Below are 19333 nucleotides of genomic sequence, written 5' to 3' on the forward strand. Positions count from 1 at the left end.
TGTGTGTGTGTGTCTGCCCCAGTCACTGGGCTTAAACTCAGGGCCTAGGCACTGTCTCTGAGCTTTTTGTGCTTGAGGATAGTGCTCTACTAAAGCGCCACTCTGGCTTTCTGGTGGTTAATTGGAGATAAGAAATCTCACAGACTACTGCCCAAACTGACTGTTAACAGAGATCCTCAGCTCTCAGCCTCCTGAGTAACTAGGATTATAGGCATGAGTCACTTGTACCTGGCCCTTCTTTTCCTTTGAGATAGGGTTCTTTTTTTTTTCTTTTGGTCGGTCATGCAGCTTGAACTCTGGGCTTGGGCGCTATCGCTTGAGCCACAGTACCCGTTTTCTGGTGGTTACTGGAGATAAGAGTCTCACAGACTTTTTTGCCCTGGCTGGCTTTGAACCATGATCCTCATATCTCAGCCTCCTTAGTACCTAGGATTACAGGTGTGAGCCACCGGTGTCCGGCTTCAGAGAGGGTTCTTGTATACAGCCCCAGACTTGCTTCAAATTTACAATATTCCTGCCCCAATCTCCAGAATGATGAGGTGACATATATATGCCACCATGCCTCGCTTCCACGTCACATTTAAATTTTAAACAAGTTTACAACCCATCAAATTACTTTCATAACCTTTGCTAAATACGTAATACTAGTATAATTATGAAATACATAGAGAACATCTATCCTCTAGGATAAAGGCAGCTCATGAACAAAATGAAATTCTGAAGCAAAAGACAAGAAGAAATAAATAAATTTAGAAACATCTACAACACGCTCATTTAGAATCATCATATACCATGTAGCAAGCAATGTACCAACTGAGGTTAAGATAAATTCTGGCATATATATGAAAATTATTTAACATAATAAATAATACTCACTTGGAAATTATTCTAAAAAGAACATCTGAATCATGTCTAAAGACAGTTTTATATCTGTTACTGTGTTTTATGTCTGTGTTAAGAGTAATTCTGAAAACTGGAAGTGGAGTTGTGGTTCAAAATGGTAGAGTGCTAGCCTTGAGCAGAAAAGCTCAGAGGCAGCACCCATGTCCTGAGTTCAAGTCCCACAACCGACAACAACAAAAAAACCTAACTAACAAAATATAGGGCTGGAGGTGTGGCTCAGTTGTAGAGCACCTACCTAGCAACTATGAGAAGCTTTGAGTTCACACCAAAGTACTAACTTCCCTCTGGCTTTAAAAAAAAGTCATGGTTTAATTTTTAAATCTTTTCATGAAAGTTCAAAGAAATATTCATTATTTTACTATTTATTTGTTTGTTTTGCCAGTCCTGGGGCTTGAACTCGGCCTGGGCGCTGTCCCTAGGCTCCTTTTGCTCAAGGTTAGCACCCACTTGAGCCACAGCACCACTTCTGACTTTTTCCCTGACTAATTGGAGATAAGAGTCTCACTCACTTTCCTGCCCAGGCTAGAGAAGCATTCAATTTAGAAAAGCCATTTCTGTGTGGAGATGGGAGGAAAGGGATGGTAGGGGAAAAACAAAGGAGGAGGCAACAATGCTTGATAAGAAATGTACTCATTACCTTGCTCATGTGATTGTAACTCCTCTGTACAGTATTGTCACAATAAAAAACTTATTTAAAAAAAAAATAGAAAAAAAAAAAAAAAAGAGTAATTCTGAGTTGATTTTGGGAATGAAATTCTATTACAACTAAAACAGGATGAGTAAGTCAAGTACAGTGGTTGCATTCTTCACATACTCAGAAGACCGAGACAGGAAGAGCACTTAACCATGAGTTCAAGACAAGCCTAAGGGTCTGGCAATGTGGTTTAGTGGCAGAGTGCTTGCCTAGCATGCATGAAGGCCTAGGTTCAATTTTTGAGTACCACATAAACAGAGTAACCCAGAAGTGGCGCTGTAGCTCAAGTGGTAGAGTGCTAGCCTTGAGCAAAAGAAGCTCAAGGACAGTGTATAGGCCCTGAGTTCAAGCCCCCCAGCAACATAGCAAGACCCTGTCTCAGAACAAACACAAAAACAAGGAGCACACAAAATCATTGCTTTGGCATTAGAGGATACCTGGTAGATAATAGTGTGGACCTCATAATACAAAAAACATTTTCATTATAGTAATTTCCTTTATACCAATATCATAAACATCAAAATATATCTGGAATACTGTAATAATCACAATGCATGCTCACATGAATGCACGCGTGCGTGCACACACATACACACACACACACACACACACACACACACAAAATGATATGCTCATTGACAAAGTGTAGCTCACTGTTGATGTTGGGTGACTCTGTTTTCCCCTCATTTTCAGTCATCATATCTGACATTGTAAGCAAATCTGTATCAAGAGGATCTGAAGAAACTTTGCTTTTTAGCTCAATTGCTGCAGGCATCTTCTCAGTGCTATCCAATGGAGCAGGCAGAAAAACAGGAACGGGCACCTAATTAATCAAATTATTTAGTGTTAGGTTACTGCATAATAAAAGATATTCTCCCAAGTAAATAATTACTGATACATTGTTTATTTATATCACTTTTTTTTTTAAAGCCTAGGAAAGAACATAAACTAAGATGTGAAGTCTAACAAAGAAAGCCCAAAATGGATATAGGTTATTACTTTTTGAAATACAAGTTGAAGATGGGAGCTGCTGGCTCACACCTGTAACCCTAGCGACTAAGGAGGCTGAGATCTGTGTGCAGTTCAGAGCCAGCCTGGGCAGGAAAGTCCATGAGGCTCTTTTTATCTCCAATTAACTGCCAGAAAATTAGAAGTGGTGCTGTGTCCAGGCCCTGAGTTCAAGCCCCATAACAAACAACAACAACAAAGCTGAGAGAAAATAAGGGTTTTTGTTTTTGAATGATGTTGGTTTGTTTGATGATGTTGTTTTGTTTCTTTTTTTCTAGTCCTAGACTTGAACTCAGGGTCTGGGCCCTCACAGTCCCTGAGCTTTTGTGCTCAAGGCCAGTACCCTACTATGGAGCCTTGGTTCCACTTCCAGTTTTTTTTTTTTTTGGTGGTTAACTGAGATAAGAGGATCCTGACTGGGCGCTGGTGGCTCAGGCCTGTAATCCTAGCTATTCACAAGGCAGAGATCTGAGGATAGCAGTTGGAAGCAGGTCTGGGCAGGAAAGTCCATGAGACTCTTCCCTCCACTTAACTCCCAGAAATCCAGAAGTGGTACTATGGCTCAAAGTAGTAGGACACTAGCCTTGTACAATAAAGCTCAGGAACAGTGTCCCAGGCCCTGAGTTGAAGCACCATGACTAACCAAAAAAAAAGAAAAGACTTCTGGGCTTTCTGCCGTGAGTAACACTGAGCCAAAATCCTCAGATCTCAGCCTCCTGAACAGCTAGGATTAGAGGTGAGTGCCACTGGCAGCCGGAAAATAAAATTTGAAATATTTCTTTCTTCCAGGTGAATGTAATATCTAAGATTGTACATAGTGTTCAAAGTATTACAAGTAATTTGGGATAAAATTCAGGTTTGGGTAGAAAAGTGTGTGTGTGTGTGTGTGTGTGTGTGTGTGTGTGCGTGCATGCACGTGCACGCATGTGTGTGCAAGCACATGAATGTGCACATAAACACATAGGTATGTGCATGCATGCTGGGCCTGGGGCTTGAACTCAGGGCTTGGGCACTATCTCTGAGCTTTTTTGTATTCAAGGCTAGTGCTCTACTACTTGCTCTAATTCTAGATTTTTGGTGGTTAATTGGAGGTAGAGTCTTAAGGACTTTCCTGCATAGGCTGGCTTTGAACCATGATCTTCAGATCTCAGGCTCCTGAGTAGCTAAAATTACAGGTATGAATCGCCAAGCCAACCAGCTAAAATTAAGTTGTTTTAAATAAAAGTCTAGGGCTGGGAAGGTGGCTCAGTGGTAGAGCACTTGCCTTGCATGCATGAGGCCCTGGGTTCCATTCCTCAGCACCTCATAAGCAAAAAGAAAAAAGCTGGAAGTGGCGCTGTGGCTCAAGTGGTGGAGCGCTAGCCTTGAGCTGAAGAGCTGAGGGACAGCGCCCGGGCCCAGAGTTCAGGCCCCACAACTGGACCACCACCCCCCCCCCCAAATAAATAAATAAAAAATAAAAATAAATAAAAGTCTAGTCTATGCTTCTGTTTTAAACCTTTTATCTTCACAAATATTTCCTATGAAAATAAGCCTAAATATAAACCACAATATGCACAGAGAAGATATAAATATTTGCTAAACTATCAAGAATAAATATTGAATTGATTAAGCATAAAACATGACTTAATGGAGATTTAACCAAATCCAAGTGGGAAGAGAGCCAAGGATGGCCTCCTCATCTACACTAAAAACTAAGTTAGCAACTGCAACTCACCCTGTGCCTAGAATAGAGTTTAAAAAATGGAAGAGAATAAATTTCAACTTACAGGAACAGGAACTGTAGTAGGAACAGGAATATTTTGGCTGTACATGTGCATAGGAACTGGGACATACACAGGCACTGGGATAGGCACTGGTACATATTCCGTTTTCCAATTTTCATCTAAAAACAAATATAAATATATCAGGAACAGTACATAAATAATTGTTCAGTGTTGAAAAAAAGCTAAGCAACACAGAAAAATTTAACTACTCCAGTACTCATTTAGTGGAAATTTCTAGTTACTGTAAGATTTGATTACTTAAAAACAGCAAAAATTAGCTAGCACCGGTGGTTCACGCCTATAATCCTAGCTACTCAGGAGGCTGAGATCTGAGGATCGAGGTTCAAAGCCAACCCAGGCAGGAAAATCCAAGAAAGTCCGTCAGATTCTCATCTCCAATAGATCAGTCAGAAAACCCGAAGTGGCACTGTGGCTCAAGTGGTAGAACACTTGCCTTGAGCTGAAGAGCTGAGGGACAGCATTCAGGACCAGAGTTCAAGTCCCATGACCATCAAAAAAAAAATAATTAAAAGCAGCTACTTTTTCCTAGAGAGTACAAGTAGAATTTTAAGGTGGCTCATGCCTGTCATCCTATCTACTCACAGGATCATAATTTGAAGTTAGCCAGGATAAGAAAATCTGTAAGACTTATCTCAGTCAACCATCAAAAGCCAGAAGTTAAGCTGTGGCTCAAGTAGAAGTACTCTTTCCCTCTTTCCAATCTTGCAGTATGTGTGTGTGTGTGTGTGTGGGGGGGGGGGGGGGGGGGGGGGGGGGTTGGGGGAGGCGGTTGTAAAAGAGACACCTACTAGCCTTTTTGCTGGTTAACTGGAGATAAGAGTCTTTGGGATTTGACTGCCCAAAATGGCTTCAAATCATGATCCTCCAGATTTCAAGCTCCTGAGTAGCTAGGATTATAGACATGAGCCACCAGCATCCATCTCAAGAAAATGTTTGATAGTTTTTTATGTGTTTTTGCATGTATGTATGTGAGGGTCCTGGGCACTGACCCTGAGCCTTTTTATTTAACAAGGCTTGCATTCTACCACTTAAGCCACAGCTCCACTTCTGCCTTTTTGGTGGTTAGAGATAAAAGTCCACAGATGCTGGGGGGGTGGGGGGGGAGGCTGGGAAGGTATGTGAAGGGTAAACAAAGGAGGAGGCTGCAATGCTTGATAAGAAATGTACGCATTATCCTGCCCATGTAATTTAACCCCTCTGTACAGTATGTTCACAAAAAAAAAAAAATTAAATTAAAAAAAAAATAAGTCCACAGATGTTAGGTTCTGGTGGCTCACGCCTGTAGTAATCCTAGCTACTAAGAAGGAGAGGGCTGGGAAGGTGGCTCAGTGGTAGAGCGCTTGCCTTGCATGCATGAGGCCCTGGGTTCGATTCCTCAGCACCACATAAGCAAAAAGAAAATAAAAAACGTAAGTGCCACTGTGGCTCAAGTGGTAGAGTGCTGGCCTTGAGCTGAAGAGCATCCAGGCCCAGAGTTCAGGCCCCACGACCAGACCCGCCCCCCCCCCCCCCCAAAAAAAGAAGAAGGTAGAGAGCTCAGGATCATGGTTCAAAAGCAGCATAGGCAGGAGAATTTGTGAGACTCTTATCTTCTATTAATCACAAAAATTTACAAAGTGGCACTGTGGCTCTAATGATAAAGAGTGCTAGCTTGAGCAAAAGGAGACCAGAGACAGCACACAGGCATAGAGTTCAAGCCCCAAGACCAGGAGAGAGAGAAAAAAAAAAAACTTCTCACAGACTTTCCTGCCCCAGCTAACTTTGAACTTCAATCCACAAATCCCAGCCTCCCAATTATCTAGGATTATAAGCATAAACCACTGGTTAAATTCCCTTTTTTTAAATTTGCTTACATTAGTTCTATACACAGGAAGGATTTCACTGATACATTTCCACACATTTACTTTTCTGGCCTTTATAAAAGACTATCTGATCATAAATGATATGCAATATTCAAGAAAACAGCCAAAGTTAGATAAGTAAAAATCAAAAGAAAATGACCCAACGATTCTATTCCGTAGCCTGTCACAAAACGAAAGTGTACATTTTTAGCCAATACGGTACAGGGTAGAGAACAATAAGGCAAAATTTCCTAAGTTACCTGTTTGGGAAGATTTAGACTGCATGTGAGGTTTACAGTAAGTAGCTTTTGTCATTGTCAAAGGTTTACAAAGAACCGCTTTGTTCTTCATCTCTTTGTTTGGTGTTGGAGAAGGGGGTGGTGCTGAACCCTACAAAGAAGCAAAAAGAAACATTTTTTTGACAGTCTTACCATTACTTCTTGATGCTTATGAATATATAGTTTCTAAGGCTTAAGGAGGAAACACACAGACAAGAAAAGTAATATCAAATTGTGTTATTGCTATGTGTACCAGTCTTAACTGTAGAGGATCAATGTAAATCTTAGCCTTAGGCTTGTTGAGTAGCAGGAATTATTTATTCTACAAATTTATGTTTCATTCAAAAGACACCATAGGCAAGCAAGTTTTTAAAAAATACAATTCTCTTTTACATACCAAATAAAGGTTATGAAGCTAAATTATGAAAATAATTTGGCTCTTTCTAATACCATCTTCCTTCACATCATCAAAATCTTCTCTAGTCATTCACAGTTGTATTTTTTTTCTTTTGTTACTCATGGGGCTTGAACTTTGGGCCTGGGTGCTGTCCCTCAGCTCTTCATCTCAAGGCTAGCGCTCTACCACCTGAGCCACAGTGCCACTTTGGGTTTCCTGAGTGGTTTATTTACTGGAGATAAGAGTCTCATGGCCGGGCTGGGAAGGTGGCTCTGTGGCAAAGTGCTTGCCTTGCATGCATGAGACCCTGGGTTTGATTTCTCAGCACCACATAAGCAGAAAAAGCCGGAAGTGGCGCTGTGGCTCCAGTGGTGGAGCCCTGCTCGCCTTGAGCTGAAGAGCTGATGGACAGTGCCTAGGCCTAGAGTTCAAGCCCCACAGCCGACCAAAAAAAAAAAAAAAAAAATCTCATGGCTCTTCCTGCCCAGGCTGTCTTTGAACTGCGATCCTCAGATCTCAGCCTCCTGAGTAGCTAGGATTACAGGCATGAGCCACCGGCACTCAGCTCATTCGCTGTTTTTAATAGTTCTGTTTTCTCTACATACTCAGTGACTTATAAGTCATTGTAAGTTAGGGAAACATTTTTTCTTCAGTTAAATGTTTGATGCTGTCATAGGCTGTCAAAAAAATAAGTTGTGGGCTGGGAACATGACTTAGTGGTAAAGGGCTTGCCTGGCATGCATGAAGCCGGGGGTTCAGCTCCTCAGTACCACATAAACAGAAAACGCTGGAAGTGGTGCTATGGCTCAAGTCAAGTGATAGAGTGCTAGCCTTGAGCAAAAGAAGTCAAGAACAATGCCCAAGTCCTGAGTTCAAGCCCCAAGACTGGCAAAAAAAAAAAAAAGTTGTGTAGAGGACTCACTTCCAATTGTACACTGTGGTGATATCCTTGTTAGAATCAAGAGCATTAAAAGTTACACTTGTCATGTAGTAACCCTTCAAAGGTTTTAGTACATAGTGATAATGGTTAAAGATTAAGAAAGATCTAAGAAGCTGGGTCCCAGTGGCTCATTCCTGTAATCTTAGCTACACAGGAGGCTGAACACTGAGGATCACAGTATGAAGCCAGTCTAGGCAGGTAAAGTCCATGAGACTCCATCTCTAAAAAACTAATCAGAAAAAGCTGGAAGTAGTACTGTGGCTCAAGTGGTAGAGCACTACTAGTTAGTTTCCAGCGCAAAGAGGCTCAGGGACAGTGCCCAGGCCATGCGTTCAAGCCCTAGAACCAGCCAAAAAAAAAAGAAAAAAGAAAGAAAGAAAAGGTCTAGGAGATTGGTAAGGCACATCTCTGTGTGTGTCAGTGATGTTGTTTCTAAAGACGCTAAAATCATGAGGGTTCAGACTTAATGAATGAATTAACCCCTTAATAGATTCATAATACTTACTGGGAGGTGGTGAAAGGCAGGATGTGGGGCCTACCTGAAAGAAGTAGGTGACAGGAGACATGTCATGGTCCCTTTCTATATTCCCCTGTTCTGCTGTCTACCATGAAGGTGAACAGCCTTTCAATCCACACACTTCCAATGCCATGATGTTCTGCCTTAGCATGGGCTCAGAATTAATAAGCCAAGCACTGTGGACTGAAATCTCTAAAATGGTAAGCCAAAATAAGTCTTTTCTCCTTTAGATTGATATCAGGCATCAGTCACAGTGATGAGAAAAGTAACTAATCTCAACATTTTGAAACTCAGGCTTTTGAAAGACAGTGTTGGGCCATAAAAAACTTGCCATACAAGGGTGTGTTTATTTTCAGTTCTCTGGAGCAATGAATAATTAACAATAATAAGCAATGAACAATAAAACTTTGGAAGGCAAAGTTTTCACTCTGGAGGTAGTATTCAACTTCTAGCATAACGCAGTTATAGAATCAGTCCCAGAATATTTCAAACATTATCCATGCATTTTTTTGTCATACTCCAACAAAAAATTTTATTAATCAAGTGCTCATGGATTCTGCGCACAGTATTTCATATGGTTTGTACTTAAAAGAAGTTCACAGTATTAAAGACAAAGTTGTGCAAACTGGATTATTTAAAGCTTCAAAGTTCAAGGGGCTGTGAAGACCACTTACAAGTTTCCTAACACCTTTATTTAAAAAAAAAAAAAAAAAAGCCAGGAGCCAGTAGCTCATGCTTATATTCCTGGCTATTCAAGATCTTGGTTCTGAGGATCTTGGTTAGAAGCCAATTTGAACAAGAAAGTCCATGAAACTCTTGTCTCCAATAAACTACCAAAAAAGCTAAATGTGGAGCTATGGCTCGGGTGGTACATGCTATCCTTGAGCAAAAAGGCTCAGGAAAAGCAAAAAGGCCCCGAGTTCAAGCTCTAAGACAAGCGAGCACACATGCATACAATCTGATTAGCACTAAAAACTAGTTTTCATAACCCTTTCCATGTGTAATACTTAGTATAATATTCTCTAATAGTGTCTGATCAACAGAACCCCCTCACCTCAGCAAGCACTAGATGAGGAGTTAACATTTTCCTAATCCTGATTAACTTGTTGTGCACCCAAAGTCTCACAACAATGCTCTTCACTATGTTTCTGTAAATGGGTCATAATCAGATCAATCTATACATTTAGGTAGCTTTTGAAATGGCCTTGTGCAATGATTCTTCCTTTGATTGTTATTATTTCATTAATATTAAATTCACAGCATTCTAACTCATGACTGTATGGACTTTTTTGTATTCAGGGATGCTTGATAACAGCATTTCAGCGCCACACTTGACAGCCCTTGTGGACAGCAAAATCACCAATAAAAGCACAAAAATGGGGGGGGGAGGGGGGATCAGAAACAAAACACGATACTAGTTCACAGCATGGAAGATGAAACCAGAAGGAACAACTGCCCTGATCTACCTCAAGTGGGAACATACATGTCAAGTGAATATGCAAACACATCAAAGTTCCATAGATGCTGATCCAGGAAAGTGGAGAAATTCACAGTCTCCAGAAGTAATGAAAGCTAGTTGTACTAAAAGAATCTTTTTCAGGGGGCTAGGGGTTTAATGCTGTGGAGAAAACATGACCTTGCATAGAATTGACTAGAAGAATCGGGTCCTTTTGTTTTAAAAGTCTGCAAAGGTATGTACTAAAAGTGAATAGTTCATTAACTTATACACACACACACACACACACACACACACACACACACACACACACTTACACACACGCAGCCAAGGAGGCTGGCAGAGAATTAGTTACTATATATTAATATCAGAGACAGGAAGTCTTGAACACAGAGCTAAGGAACTTAGTTCTAACGCTATTAGACCTTGAGTGAATCAATAGCTAGTGCTATACTCTTCTCAACTGTATAATGGGGGACAAAAACTTAACAGTCAGTGTCAGGCACTAAGGGGGTTTAAATTTTATATTCCCAAGGAAAAAAAAACTGATATTCTCATTTAAGAACAAGGAAATTAGCCGGGCGCCAGTGGCTCACGCCTGTAATCCTAGCTACTGAGGAGGCAGAGATCTGAAGATCGCAGTTAAAAGCCAGTCTGGGCAGGAAAGTCCATGAGACTCTTATCTCCAATAAACCACTAGAAAACCGGAAGTGGCACTGTGGCGCAAGCAGTAGAATGCTCATCTTGAGCTGAAGAGCGCTGGGACAGCGTTCAAGCCCAGAGTTCAAGCCCCATGAACGACCAAAAAAAAAAAGAACAAGGAAATTCAAAACTTACAAATGTTCTAGAATTATTTAATGTATCTGTGGCAATTCAGCAGTATTACATTATGGTAATTAACCATAGAAATTGCTCTAGTCAGGTGACAGGAGCTCAAGTCTTTAATCCTAGATACACAGGAAGCTGACATCTGGAGGATTATCTCTTTTCAAAATAATCTCCAAAAAGCATTGCTGAAATTATAAAGTGGCAGCCTGGCAAGCACCAAGGCCCTGCATTCAAACCCAGTACTACCACATAAAAAGGGGAGAAATTAAAGTTGGTGACATTTGCAGACATCAAACCTGTAAAAATTGGTGCTCTATAATCTGGCAAGGGTCACAGTGTTAGAATTCAAATAGATTCTTCCGATGTTAAAGCCTGTATTATTAATTACATATACTGCACCTATACGTGTTCAGGAAGAAAAATGACTAACATGTGACAAAGCTGAGGTGAAAAAAAAAACAATTCTATCTTGATTCTATAAATGAAAAAAGCTAAAGAAGAGTGAATTAAGTTGCACAAAATATTAAAGGTAAGATAGTTACATGATTTCAAAGGAAAAATGGGAGAGGGCTTTATAAAACAAAGCAATAGCCACAATGGCACTCTGACGTCTTTTCACTAATCATTTTGTCATATTATATGGCATACAATATGGTTTAAGATGAAAATAATACTTAGTTTTTTTATATATACTTTCAATGTATTTCAAAATTATTCCCCTGTCAGACTTACCCTTCACAAAAACTTTTGAGAACACTTCTTTTGTTTTGCTATTTTTTTGTTTGTTTCTAGTGCCAATACTGGGGTTTGAACTCAGAGCCTCTTACTCTCCCTTGACTTTTTAGCGTTAAGAGCCTTACAGATGAGGCACTGGTAGCTCCTGTTTGTAATCCTAGCTACTCAGGAGGCTTGAGAGCTGAGACTAGCAGTTCCAAGCCAGCAAGGTAGTAAAGTCCATAAGACTCTTTTCTCCTATTAACCAACAAAAAAAAAAAAATCTAGAAGTGAACCTATTGCTTAAGTGGTAGAGCAAAGCCTTGAACAGGGGGGAAAAAAAAGAAAAAGAAAAAGCTAAGGGACAGACCCTTGACCTTGAGTTCAAGCTCCAGTACTGGCAAAAAATAATCCAAAACACAACAACAACAAAAACCCACAGTGCTGGAAATATGACTTAGTGGTAGAGTACTTGCTTAGCATGCATGAAGCCCTGGGTTCGATTCCTCAGTACCACATAAACAGAAAAAGCTGCAAGTGACACCGTAGCTCAAGTGATAAGAGTAATGAGCAAAAGAAACTCAGAGACAGTGCCCAGGCTCTGAGTTCAAGCCCCAGGACTGGCAAAACAAACCACACACACACACACACACACACACACACACACTTCTCACAGACTTTTCTGTCCAGAATATACACATACACACACACACACACAACTTCTCACAGACTTTACTGTGCAGGATACACACACACATACACAAACACACACACTTCACAGACTTTACTGTCCAGGATGGCTTCAAACTGTGATGCTCAGATCTCAGCCTTCTGCATAGCATGAGCCACAAGGACATGGCTGAGGGAGAGTTTCTTAAAGGACTCTCCCACAGGGTCCTGGAGCACCAAACTAGGCAGAGGCTCAAATTCAAGGGCAATGTAGTTGCCTAACAGCACAATTTAAATCATCTCTAGATGATTTGTAATACTTAAGTGCAAATGTTATATAAATGGTGGTTATTTAGGGACTTTGTAAAGAGTTGCCATTTACTAGCTTAGGGACTCTACCTGTTCAATACAGACACAATCGCAAGACTGTCTACAAAGCTTAAGATATTAGGCGATCAGTAAACAAGGATTGCAGAAGAGAGAGACTGAGTGTGAAATGGCAAGAGGTTATCATAGGGAATGCTTACATCACTTCATGTGTATAAATTCAGCATAGTGCTTTGCATATGACAGTTTCAATTTGTGGGGGGAGGGAAATGGATGGGGGGGCCTGCGGTTCTGGGGCTTGAACTCAGGGCCTAGGCACAGTCTCTGAGCCTCTCTGGGCTGGAAACTAGCACTCTACTGCTTGAGGCACAGCACTACTTCTGTTTTTTTCTGAGTAGTTCATTGAAGATAAGAATCTCACTGATTTTCCTGCCCCAGGTGGCTTCAAACCGAAGATACTCCAATCTCAGCCTCCTGAGTGGCTAGGATTACAAGCGTGAGACACCAGTGCCCGGCTCAAATTTTTATTTTTAGAATTTTCTGGATTTTTTTTCCCCTCCAGTATTTGCAATACTAGTTAGTTAAATCATTTGGGAAAGTCAAGAAACAACTATGTAGTTAATGATTTCATCTCTGGCTACATATTATAGTCAACTGAAGATGATTCTTAGTCTTCTAAAGTAATATAAAGAATTTCTGGGCTGGGAAGGTGGCTCAGTGGGAGAGTGCTTGCCTTGCATGCATGAGGCCCTGGGTTTGATTCCTTAGCACCACATAAACAGAAAAAAGCCGGAAGTGGTGCTGTGGCTCAAGCAGTAGAGCACTTGCCTTGAGCTGAAGAGCTGAGGGACAGCACCTAGGCCCAGAGTTCAAGTCCACGACCGGCAAAAAAAAAAAGAATTTCTAGGTTAGAATTAAAGAATTTGATTCTTGCTAGATCAAGGAACTAAGAACTGATTTATTCTAAAAAAGAAAAAGAACTAAGCTGGAAGCTTATTGTAATGGAAATAAAATGCCTAAAGCACTTCATTTACTCGCTTACAGGTGATAGAAATTTCACAGAGTAGGTATATCCAAAGCAGGCAGCTGTATATCAAAAGTACTGCATTGACTTTTTAGTCTTCATTACATTTTAAGATTTCTTAAATGCTAGTTAATTTAAAAGCAAAATTCTTTACATTATAAAAAAAAAAAGGAAAAGATTAAATAAAAGAGGACATGTCTACAACTGAAACTTAAAACACTGAACAGATTCTAGCTAGCAACAGAGATCTTTAAGGCCTCTACTTAAGAAATAAATAATCTATCATAACTATCCTTTCATCCTCACTTGTCTACTATTCTACCAAATTTCCGTTTTAGGAATGATCCTTGTGTATAGTTCTGACAAACATGCAAGTTTTTTATTCCTCTTAGTCATACCTATCCACCTAGCAACTACTCAACTGTTTATAGTCACCTTATTCATATTCTTTAACAAAGACAGTCTATCATTTCAAACACACTATTACTACTATTTTATTAGAGAAATTTCAACTCAAATAGCATTTATATATCTATTTCCCTAATGTAGGTAGAAGCTATAATTAATTCATTATATATTCTTAAGTATATATGGAAGTCTCTGGTACTAGTAATTCAGCTAAATGCTTCTACTGTCTCAAAGGAAAGTATAATTTTATGGTAATAATCAGATTAAATTGGCCAAATCATTACAAAATTACAACTTAGTACTCTACTTAAGCAATACTTACTGTCATTTTGGTTCGTGATGTCTGACAGCCCTGATCTACAAAACACAAATGAACTTCATTAAGACAAATAGCACTTTCTTGAGTTTTTCAAAATGTTACTAACCAAAAGAATTTTTAACTATGTTAAGAAAAAAATTCAAATTTGAGTAGACTGTAAATAAATGTACAGTTACAGAGGAAGAATTAACTCTTCTCATTTTACTCTGAGTATACATACATTGTTTTGGATACCTACTATGTCCTTAGATTTAGTTTTGATTTAAATAAAATCAAAAGTTACTGGTTAGCAGGCCACTGGTAGCTCATACATGTAATTCCAGCTACTTAGGAAGCTGAGATCTGAGGATCAGTTTGAGGTCAGACCAGGCAGGAAAGTCCATGAGACTCTAATCTCCAACTAACCACCAAAAAACTAGAAGTTGGAAGTATGGCTCAAGTGGTAAAATGAAAAGCTAAGGGACAGCACCCATCCCATGGGATCAAGCCCTAAAATTGGCAGCATACATGTACGCACACATGCGTGCACACACATACACTTACAGGTTATGAAAGGTTTTTGTTGTTAGAACTTACAACATAGACTTAGCACATAAGACACTATTTGCCAAAAAGTTTCATTTAAAATTACCCAACACAAAACACTTTATTTACACAAGCAAAACTAATTAAAATTACATGTCACTTGACAGCAAAGTGATTATTCTTTCTAAACTTCTTGCCGTAATTGTTTAGCTTCTCTCTAGCCTAACTAAACTTTATTTTTCCTATACTTTAAAGATTTAAAGTATACTATTACTTTTAAAGATTTCCTATATGAAAACTTTGAAAGTGAATAAGTAAAAGCCAATGTAGCTATAGAAACATTATAGGGACTACTTTCTCCAGGAGAAACATGGAATTTGAATTGCTATTAAACTATCTCTAAAATAAGCTGTTATCAGTGCTATGGATTCAAATTTAAGAAAAAAGCAATTCTGACATAGATTGTTTACGAGTTACCACAAGAATTGCAACATACCATAATGTAAGTTTTCAGGTCCTTTCTGGGTTGTCATGTTGGGCTCATTTTGCTGACAGTAGAAACGTAATAAGCAGTGTTGATCACAAAAATGTTTCATTTCCCCACGCCACTGCACTCGCTCTTTTAGAGTTCCTTGAGATTTGCAACAGTCACACCTTGCAGCCTTTAATAAGAAAGGGATTTCAGACACTTAAAATTACAGTAATTAAAGTATCACATTTGTTAAGTATTCATGACTGATTAGTGATTACTAACAAATATGATAAAACTGTCTAATAAAAAATTGTAATTTGATGGGTGCCGGCAGCACTTGTCTATAATCCTAGCTACTCAGGAGGTTGAGATCCGAGGATCACAGTTCAAAGCCAGCTTTGGCAGGAAAGTTCATGAGACTCTTAGCCCCAATAAACCACCAGAAAACTGGAAGTGGCGCTATAGCTCAAGAGCGCTAGCTTTGAGCTAAAGAGCTAAGGAACAGCACCCAGGCCTAGAGTTCAAGTCCCATGACCGAAAATTTAAAAAAAATTATATATATAATTTTACACATGGATAGATTTTACTATCTACAATATATAAAACTGGAATGAGAAGCCCCCTTTTGGGTACAGGGGTTTGAGCTTATACTTTTATTATCTTTAAGCACAACATGTCAGTTTATGGTACAATGCATGTTGATCAATAGCATTCCTTTCACCATTCTCCCATTCCCCTCAAAGCCTCTTGCTCAGCTTTGCTTGCTGAAAGGTGCTCTGCTACTTGAGAGAGCCAATGTTGTTTTTTGTTAGTCATTTTGGACATGGAATCTCAGAGATTTTCTATGATCCTCTCAAACTCAGCCTCCTTTAGTACTTACAGTATCAGGTATGAGCCACTATTGCCAGGCTGACAGTCTTTTTCTATATTTACTAGATACCAAAGACCAATATTAAAAATGTGAAGATAATGAACACTAGTAGATCAAACTGATATAACCAATTTCATTATTTTAAAATAATTTTCAAGCTTGGCTTGGTAGCGCATGTCTATAATCTCAGCACTTGGGAAACTGAGGCAGGAAACCTACAAGTTTGAAGTCATTCTGAGGTATGTCTCAAGAACAAAGCAAAGCAAACACAAACATTAAAAGGCAAATAAAATAATTTTGAGCAGCATAATATTATTCAGGTAAAAGTCTCCTATAATTATACCATTTGGAAACTTTTAATGAATAAATAGATTTACTTTAGTTGTATAAGTTAATTTTAAAGCAAGCCAACAGACAATTGATAATATTAAATTATTTTAACTTTCTAATGGTTTAAAGCTTTTTTTTTTCCTTTTCTTTTTCCTCATCTCACGTCTCCCCATTTGCAATATAGACCAGGCACAGGGCCTGGGCTGAGTTTTACTCTGCCTCCTCTTTCTATATATAATCAGTGTAAGAACATAGCCTGCGGTTAGCACTAATAGGCCTGGTTTACAGCTTTTGTAAATACAATGAATTTTAATGGAAGTATCTTAAAACACTCAGCCTATTTGACAAAATGCTTCTCTTAAGACATTCAAGCTGACCTGCATCTAGTAATATGATTAGGAACAACTAATTTATGACTTCACATGAAAAAACCCAAACTTCATGCATACAATTACACTTGCAGGACAGGCTTTAGTTTTTAAAGAACTTCTATTTTCCTGAGATTTTGTCCATATTTATTTACTATTTCTTAACATATCAATCAGTGAATGGACCAAAAGGCATGGGATTCATTTCAAATATAGTTCTTTTCATAATTATGTTTACTGTAACTCTTAAATTCAATCTTTAGTTTAAAAACTTAATATTTGTTGCTTTATCAAAATTCCTAAGTACTCTGCAGTTCATAATAACAGTGATTGTGATTGCTCTAAATAATGGGGTGTTCTATATTGTGGGATTGTGAAATCTGTTTTATGAACTTCAATTTTCAAAATTCTTAGTCAAAGGGCATGAAGAGGTAGTAGTTCAGAAGTAAAACACTTGCATAGATTAGATGTGGGCTTAATCACCAGTACTACCCCCCCCCAAAAACAAATCGCCATCTAGGATATTAACAAATATTTAATCATTTATCAGACTTGTTTACAAGTCTTTAGTAGTCTCATATACTTGTTTACAAGTCTTTATAAGTCATAATAATAAACATACTCTTCCAAGTATGTCATAGGCTCTCTTTTTTCTATGGGTCAGATATATATCTTGCTGAATAAATATTAAACAAACACTTAATTTTACAAACTACAACAATTAGCTGAAGATTTTTAGACAAAACACTTCTCAAAAACTTACGAATCTTGGGGCTGGGAAGGTGGGTCGGTGGTAGAGAGCTTGCCTCCCATGCATGAGACCCTGGGTTGAATTCCTCAGCACCACATAAACAGAAAAAGCCGGAAGTGGTGCTGTGGCTCAAGTGGTACAGCAGTAGCCTTGAGCTGAAGAGCTGAGGGACAGCACCCAGGCCCTATACATTGTTGTATTACATGGTAAGCTCAGTAACAGCAGCACTGAATACCTACCTCAGTCATATAATTTTTTTTAAAGTCCCCATGTAAAATATTTACCCAAAGACCACACTTAAGTAACCACAGTGTTCTAGGTTCCAATTTCTTCTTAGTTTTTAACTAATTATAGTTGAGAAAAGTTAAACAAAAGGAGGTGAAAAGGAGGCAGATTTGAAAGAAATAGTGATGGTGTGGCTTGATTATCTCATTTACTGAAAAGCTAAAGTAAAAGTCCAAAACTAGCTGGGTGCTGGCAGCTCACGCCTGTAATCCTAGCTACTCAGGAGACTGAGATCTGAGGATCATAGTTCAAAGCCAGTGTGGGCAGGAAAAGTCCAGGAGACTCTCATCTTCAATTAACCATCAAAAAATGCAAAGTAGAGCTGTGGCTCAAAGTGGCAGAGGGCTAGGCTTGAGTCAGGGACTATGCCCAGGCCCTGAGTTCAAGCCCCACAACTGACAAAAAAGAAAAAAAAAAAAGCCCAATACTACTAAGTACTGTTCAGCTCTCAAAGTATACTTACTGTAAATTCTTTCTATAATTTTCACAAGAGCCCTGGAAAATGGGTAGTAGGAACTAAAATTCAGAATACTAAATTACTTGGGTAACATATTAAAAATGCAGGAAGGATGTTTTTCTTTTTGTACAATACTAGGATTTGAACTCAATGCTTTGTGCTTCTATGGGAGAGGTGTTAAGGCCTGAGAAGTGCCCTCTCATCAACTCCCCCTTTTTTTAAAAAAAAAATTTGGGGGGCCCAGTCATGGGGCCTGAACTCTGGGCCTGGGCGCTGTCCCTCAGCTCTTCAGCTCCAGACTAGTGCGCTACCACTTGAGCCATAGCACCACTTCCGGCTTTTTTTTTCTGCTTATGTGGTGCTGAGGAATTGAACCCAGGGCCTCATGCATGCAAGGCAAGTGCTCTACCACTGAGCCACTTTCCCAGCCCCCAACTCACTTTTTCGTACAGATACGGGGGCTTAAACTTAGGGACAGGATGTTATCCTTTAGCTTTTTTGCTCTACCACTTGAGTCACAGCTCTACCTCCAGGTTTTTGCTAGTTAAGTAGAGTCTCACAGATTTTTCTGCATGTGCTGGCTTCAAACTACAATTCCCAGATCTCAAGCCTCCTAAGTATCTCAAATCACAAGCCTCCTGAGTAGCTAGGATTTACAGGCTTGAGCCATCAGTGCTGGCAATCTTTTGAGCTGTGACACTCAAGAAAGATTAAGGAAAAAGGCAGGCATGATAGAACTTTGAAAGCTTAAGATACCAAAACTGGGTGCCAGTGGCTCACGCCTGTAATCCTAGCAACTTAGGAGGCTGAGATCTGAGGATAGTGGTTCAAAGCAAGCCTGGACAGAAAAGGCTGTGAAACTCTTATTCCTAATAAACCACCAGAAAACAGGAAGTGGCACTGTGGCTCAAGTAGTAGAGTGCTAGCTAGCCTTGAGCTGAAGAGCTGAGGGACAGAGCCCAGACCCAAAGTTCAAGCCCCAGGACAGGAAGGAAAGGAAAGGAAGGAAAGGAAGGAAAGGGAAGGAAGGAAAGGAAGGAAAGGGAAGGAAGGAAAGGAAGGAAGGAAAGGAAGGAAAGGGAAGGAAGGAAAGGAAGGAAAGGAAGGAAGGAAGGAAGGAAGGAAGGAAGGAAGGAAGGAAGGAAGGAAGGAAGGAAGGAAGGA

General features: G+C 39.5%; 1 protein-coding gene and 1 pseudogene across 1 annotated transcript in view; both read right to left on the bottom strand.

Moving 5' to 3' along the window:
- The window catches only part of Zmym2 (zinc finger MYM-type containing 2), a 107902-nt gene that overhangs the window by 24035 nt on the left and 64534 nt on the right, over positions 1 to 19333 (bottom strand). Inside the window, 5 exon segments of the mRNA XM_042685322.1 lie at positions 2252 to 2420; positions 4375 to 4490; positions 6494 to 6623; positions 14114 to 14148; positions 15132 to 15297. Coding sequence (XP_042541256.1) covers positions 2252 to 2420; positions 4375 to 4490; positions 6494 to 6623; positions 14114 to 14148; positions 15132 to 15297 — 616 coding nt within the window.
- On the bottom strand, positions 16468 to 16586 carry LOC122112970 (annotated as a pseudogene).

Source organism: Dipodomys spectabilis, unplaced genomic scaffold (genome assembly GCF_019054845.1).
Source record: "Dipodomys spectabilis isolate Male_0828 unplaced genomic scaffold, ASM1905484v1 ptg000095l, whole genome shotgun sequence".
NCBI lineage: Eukaryota > Metazoa > Chordata > Mammalia > Rodentia > Heteromyidae > Dipodomys > Dipodomys spectabilis.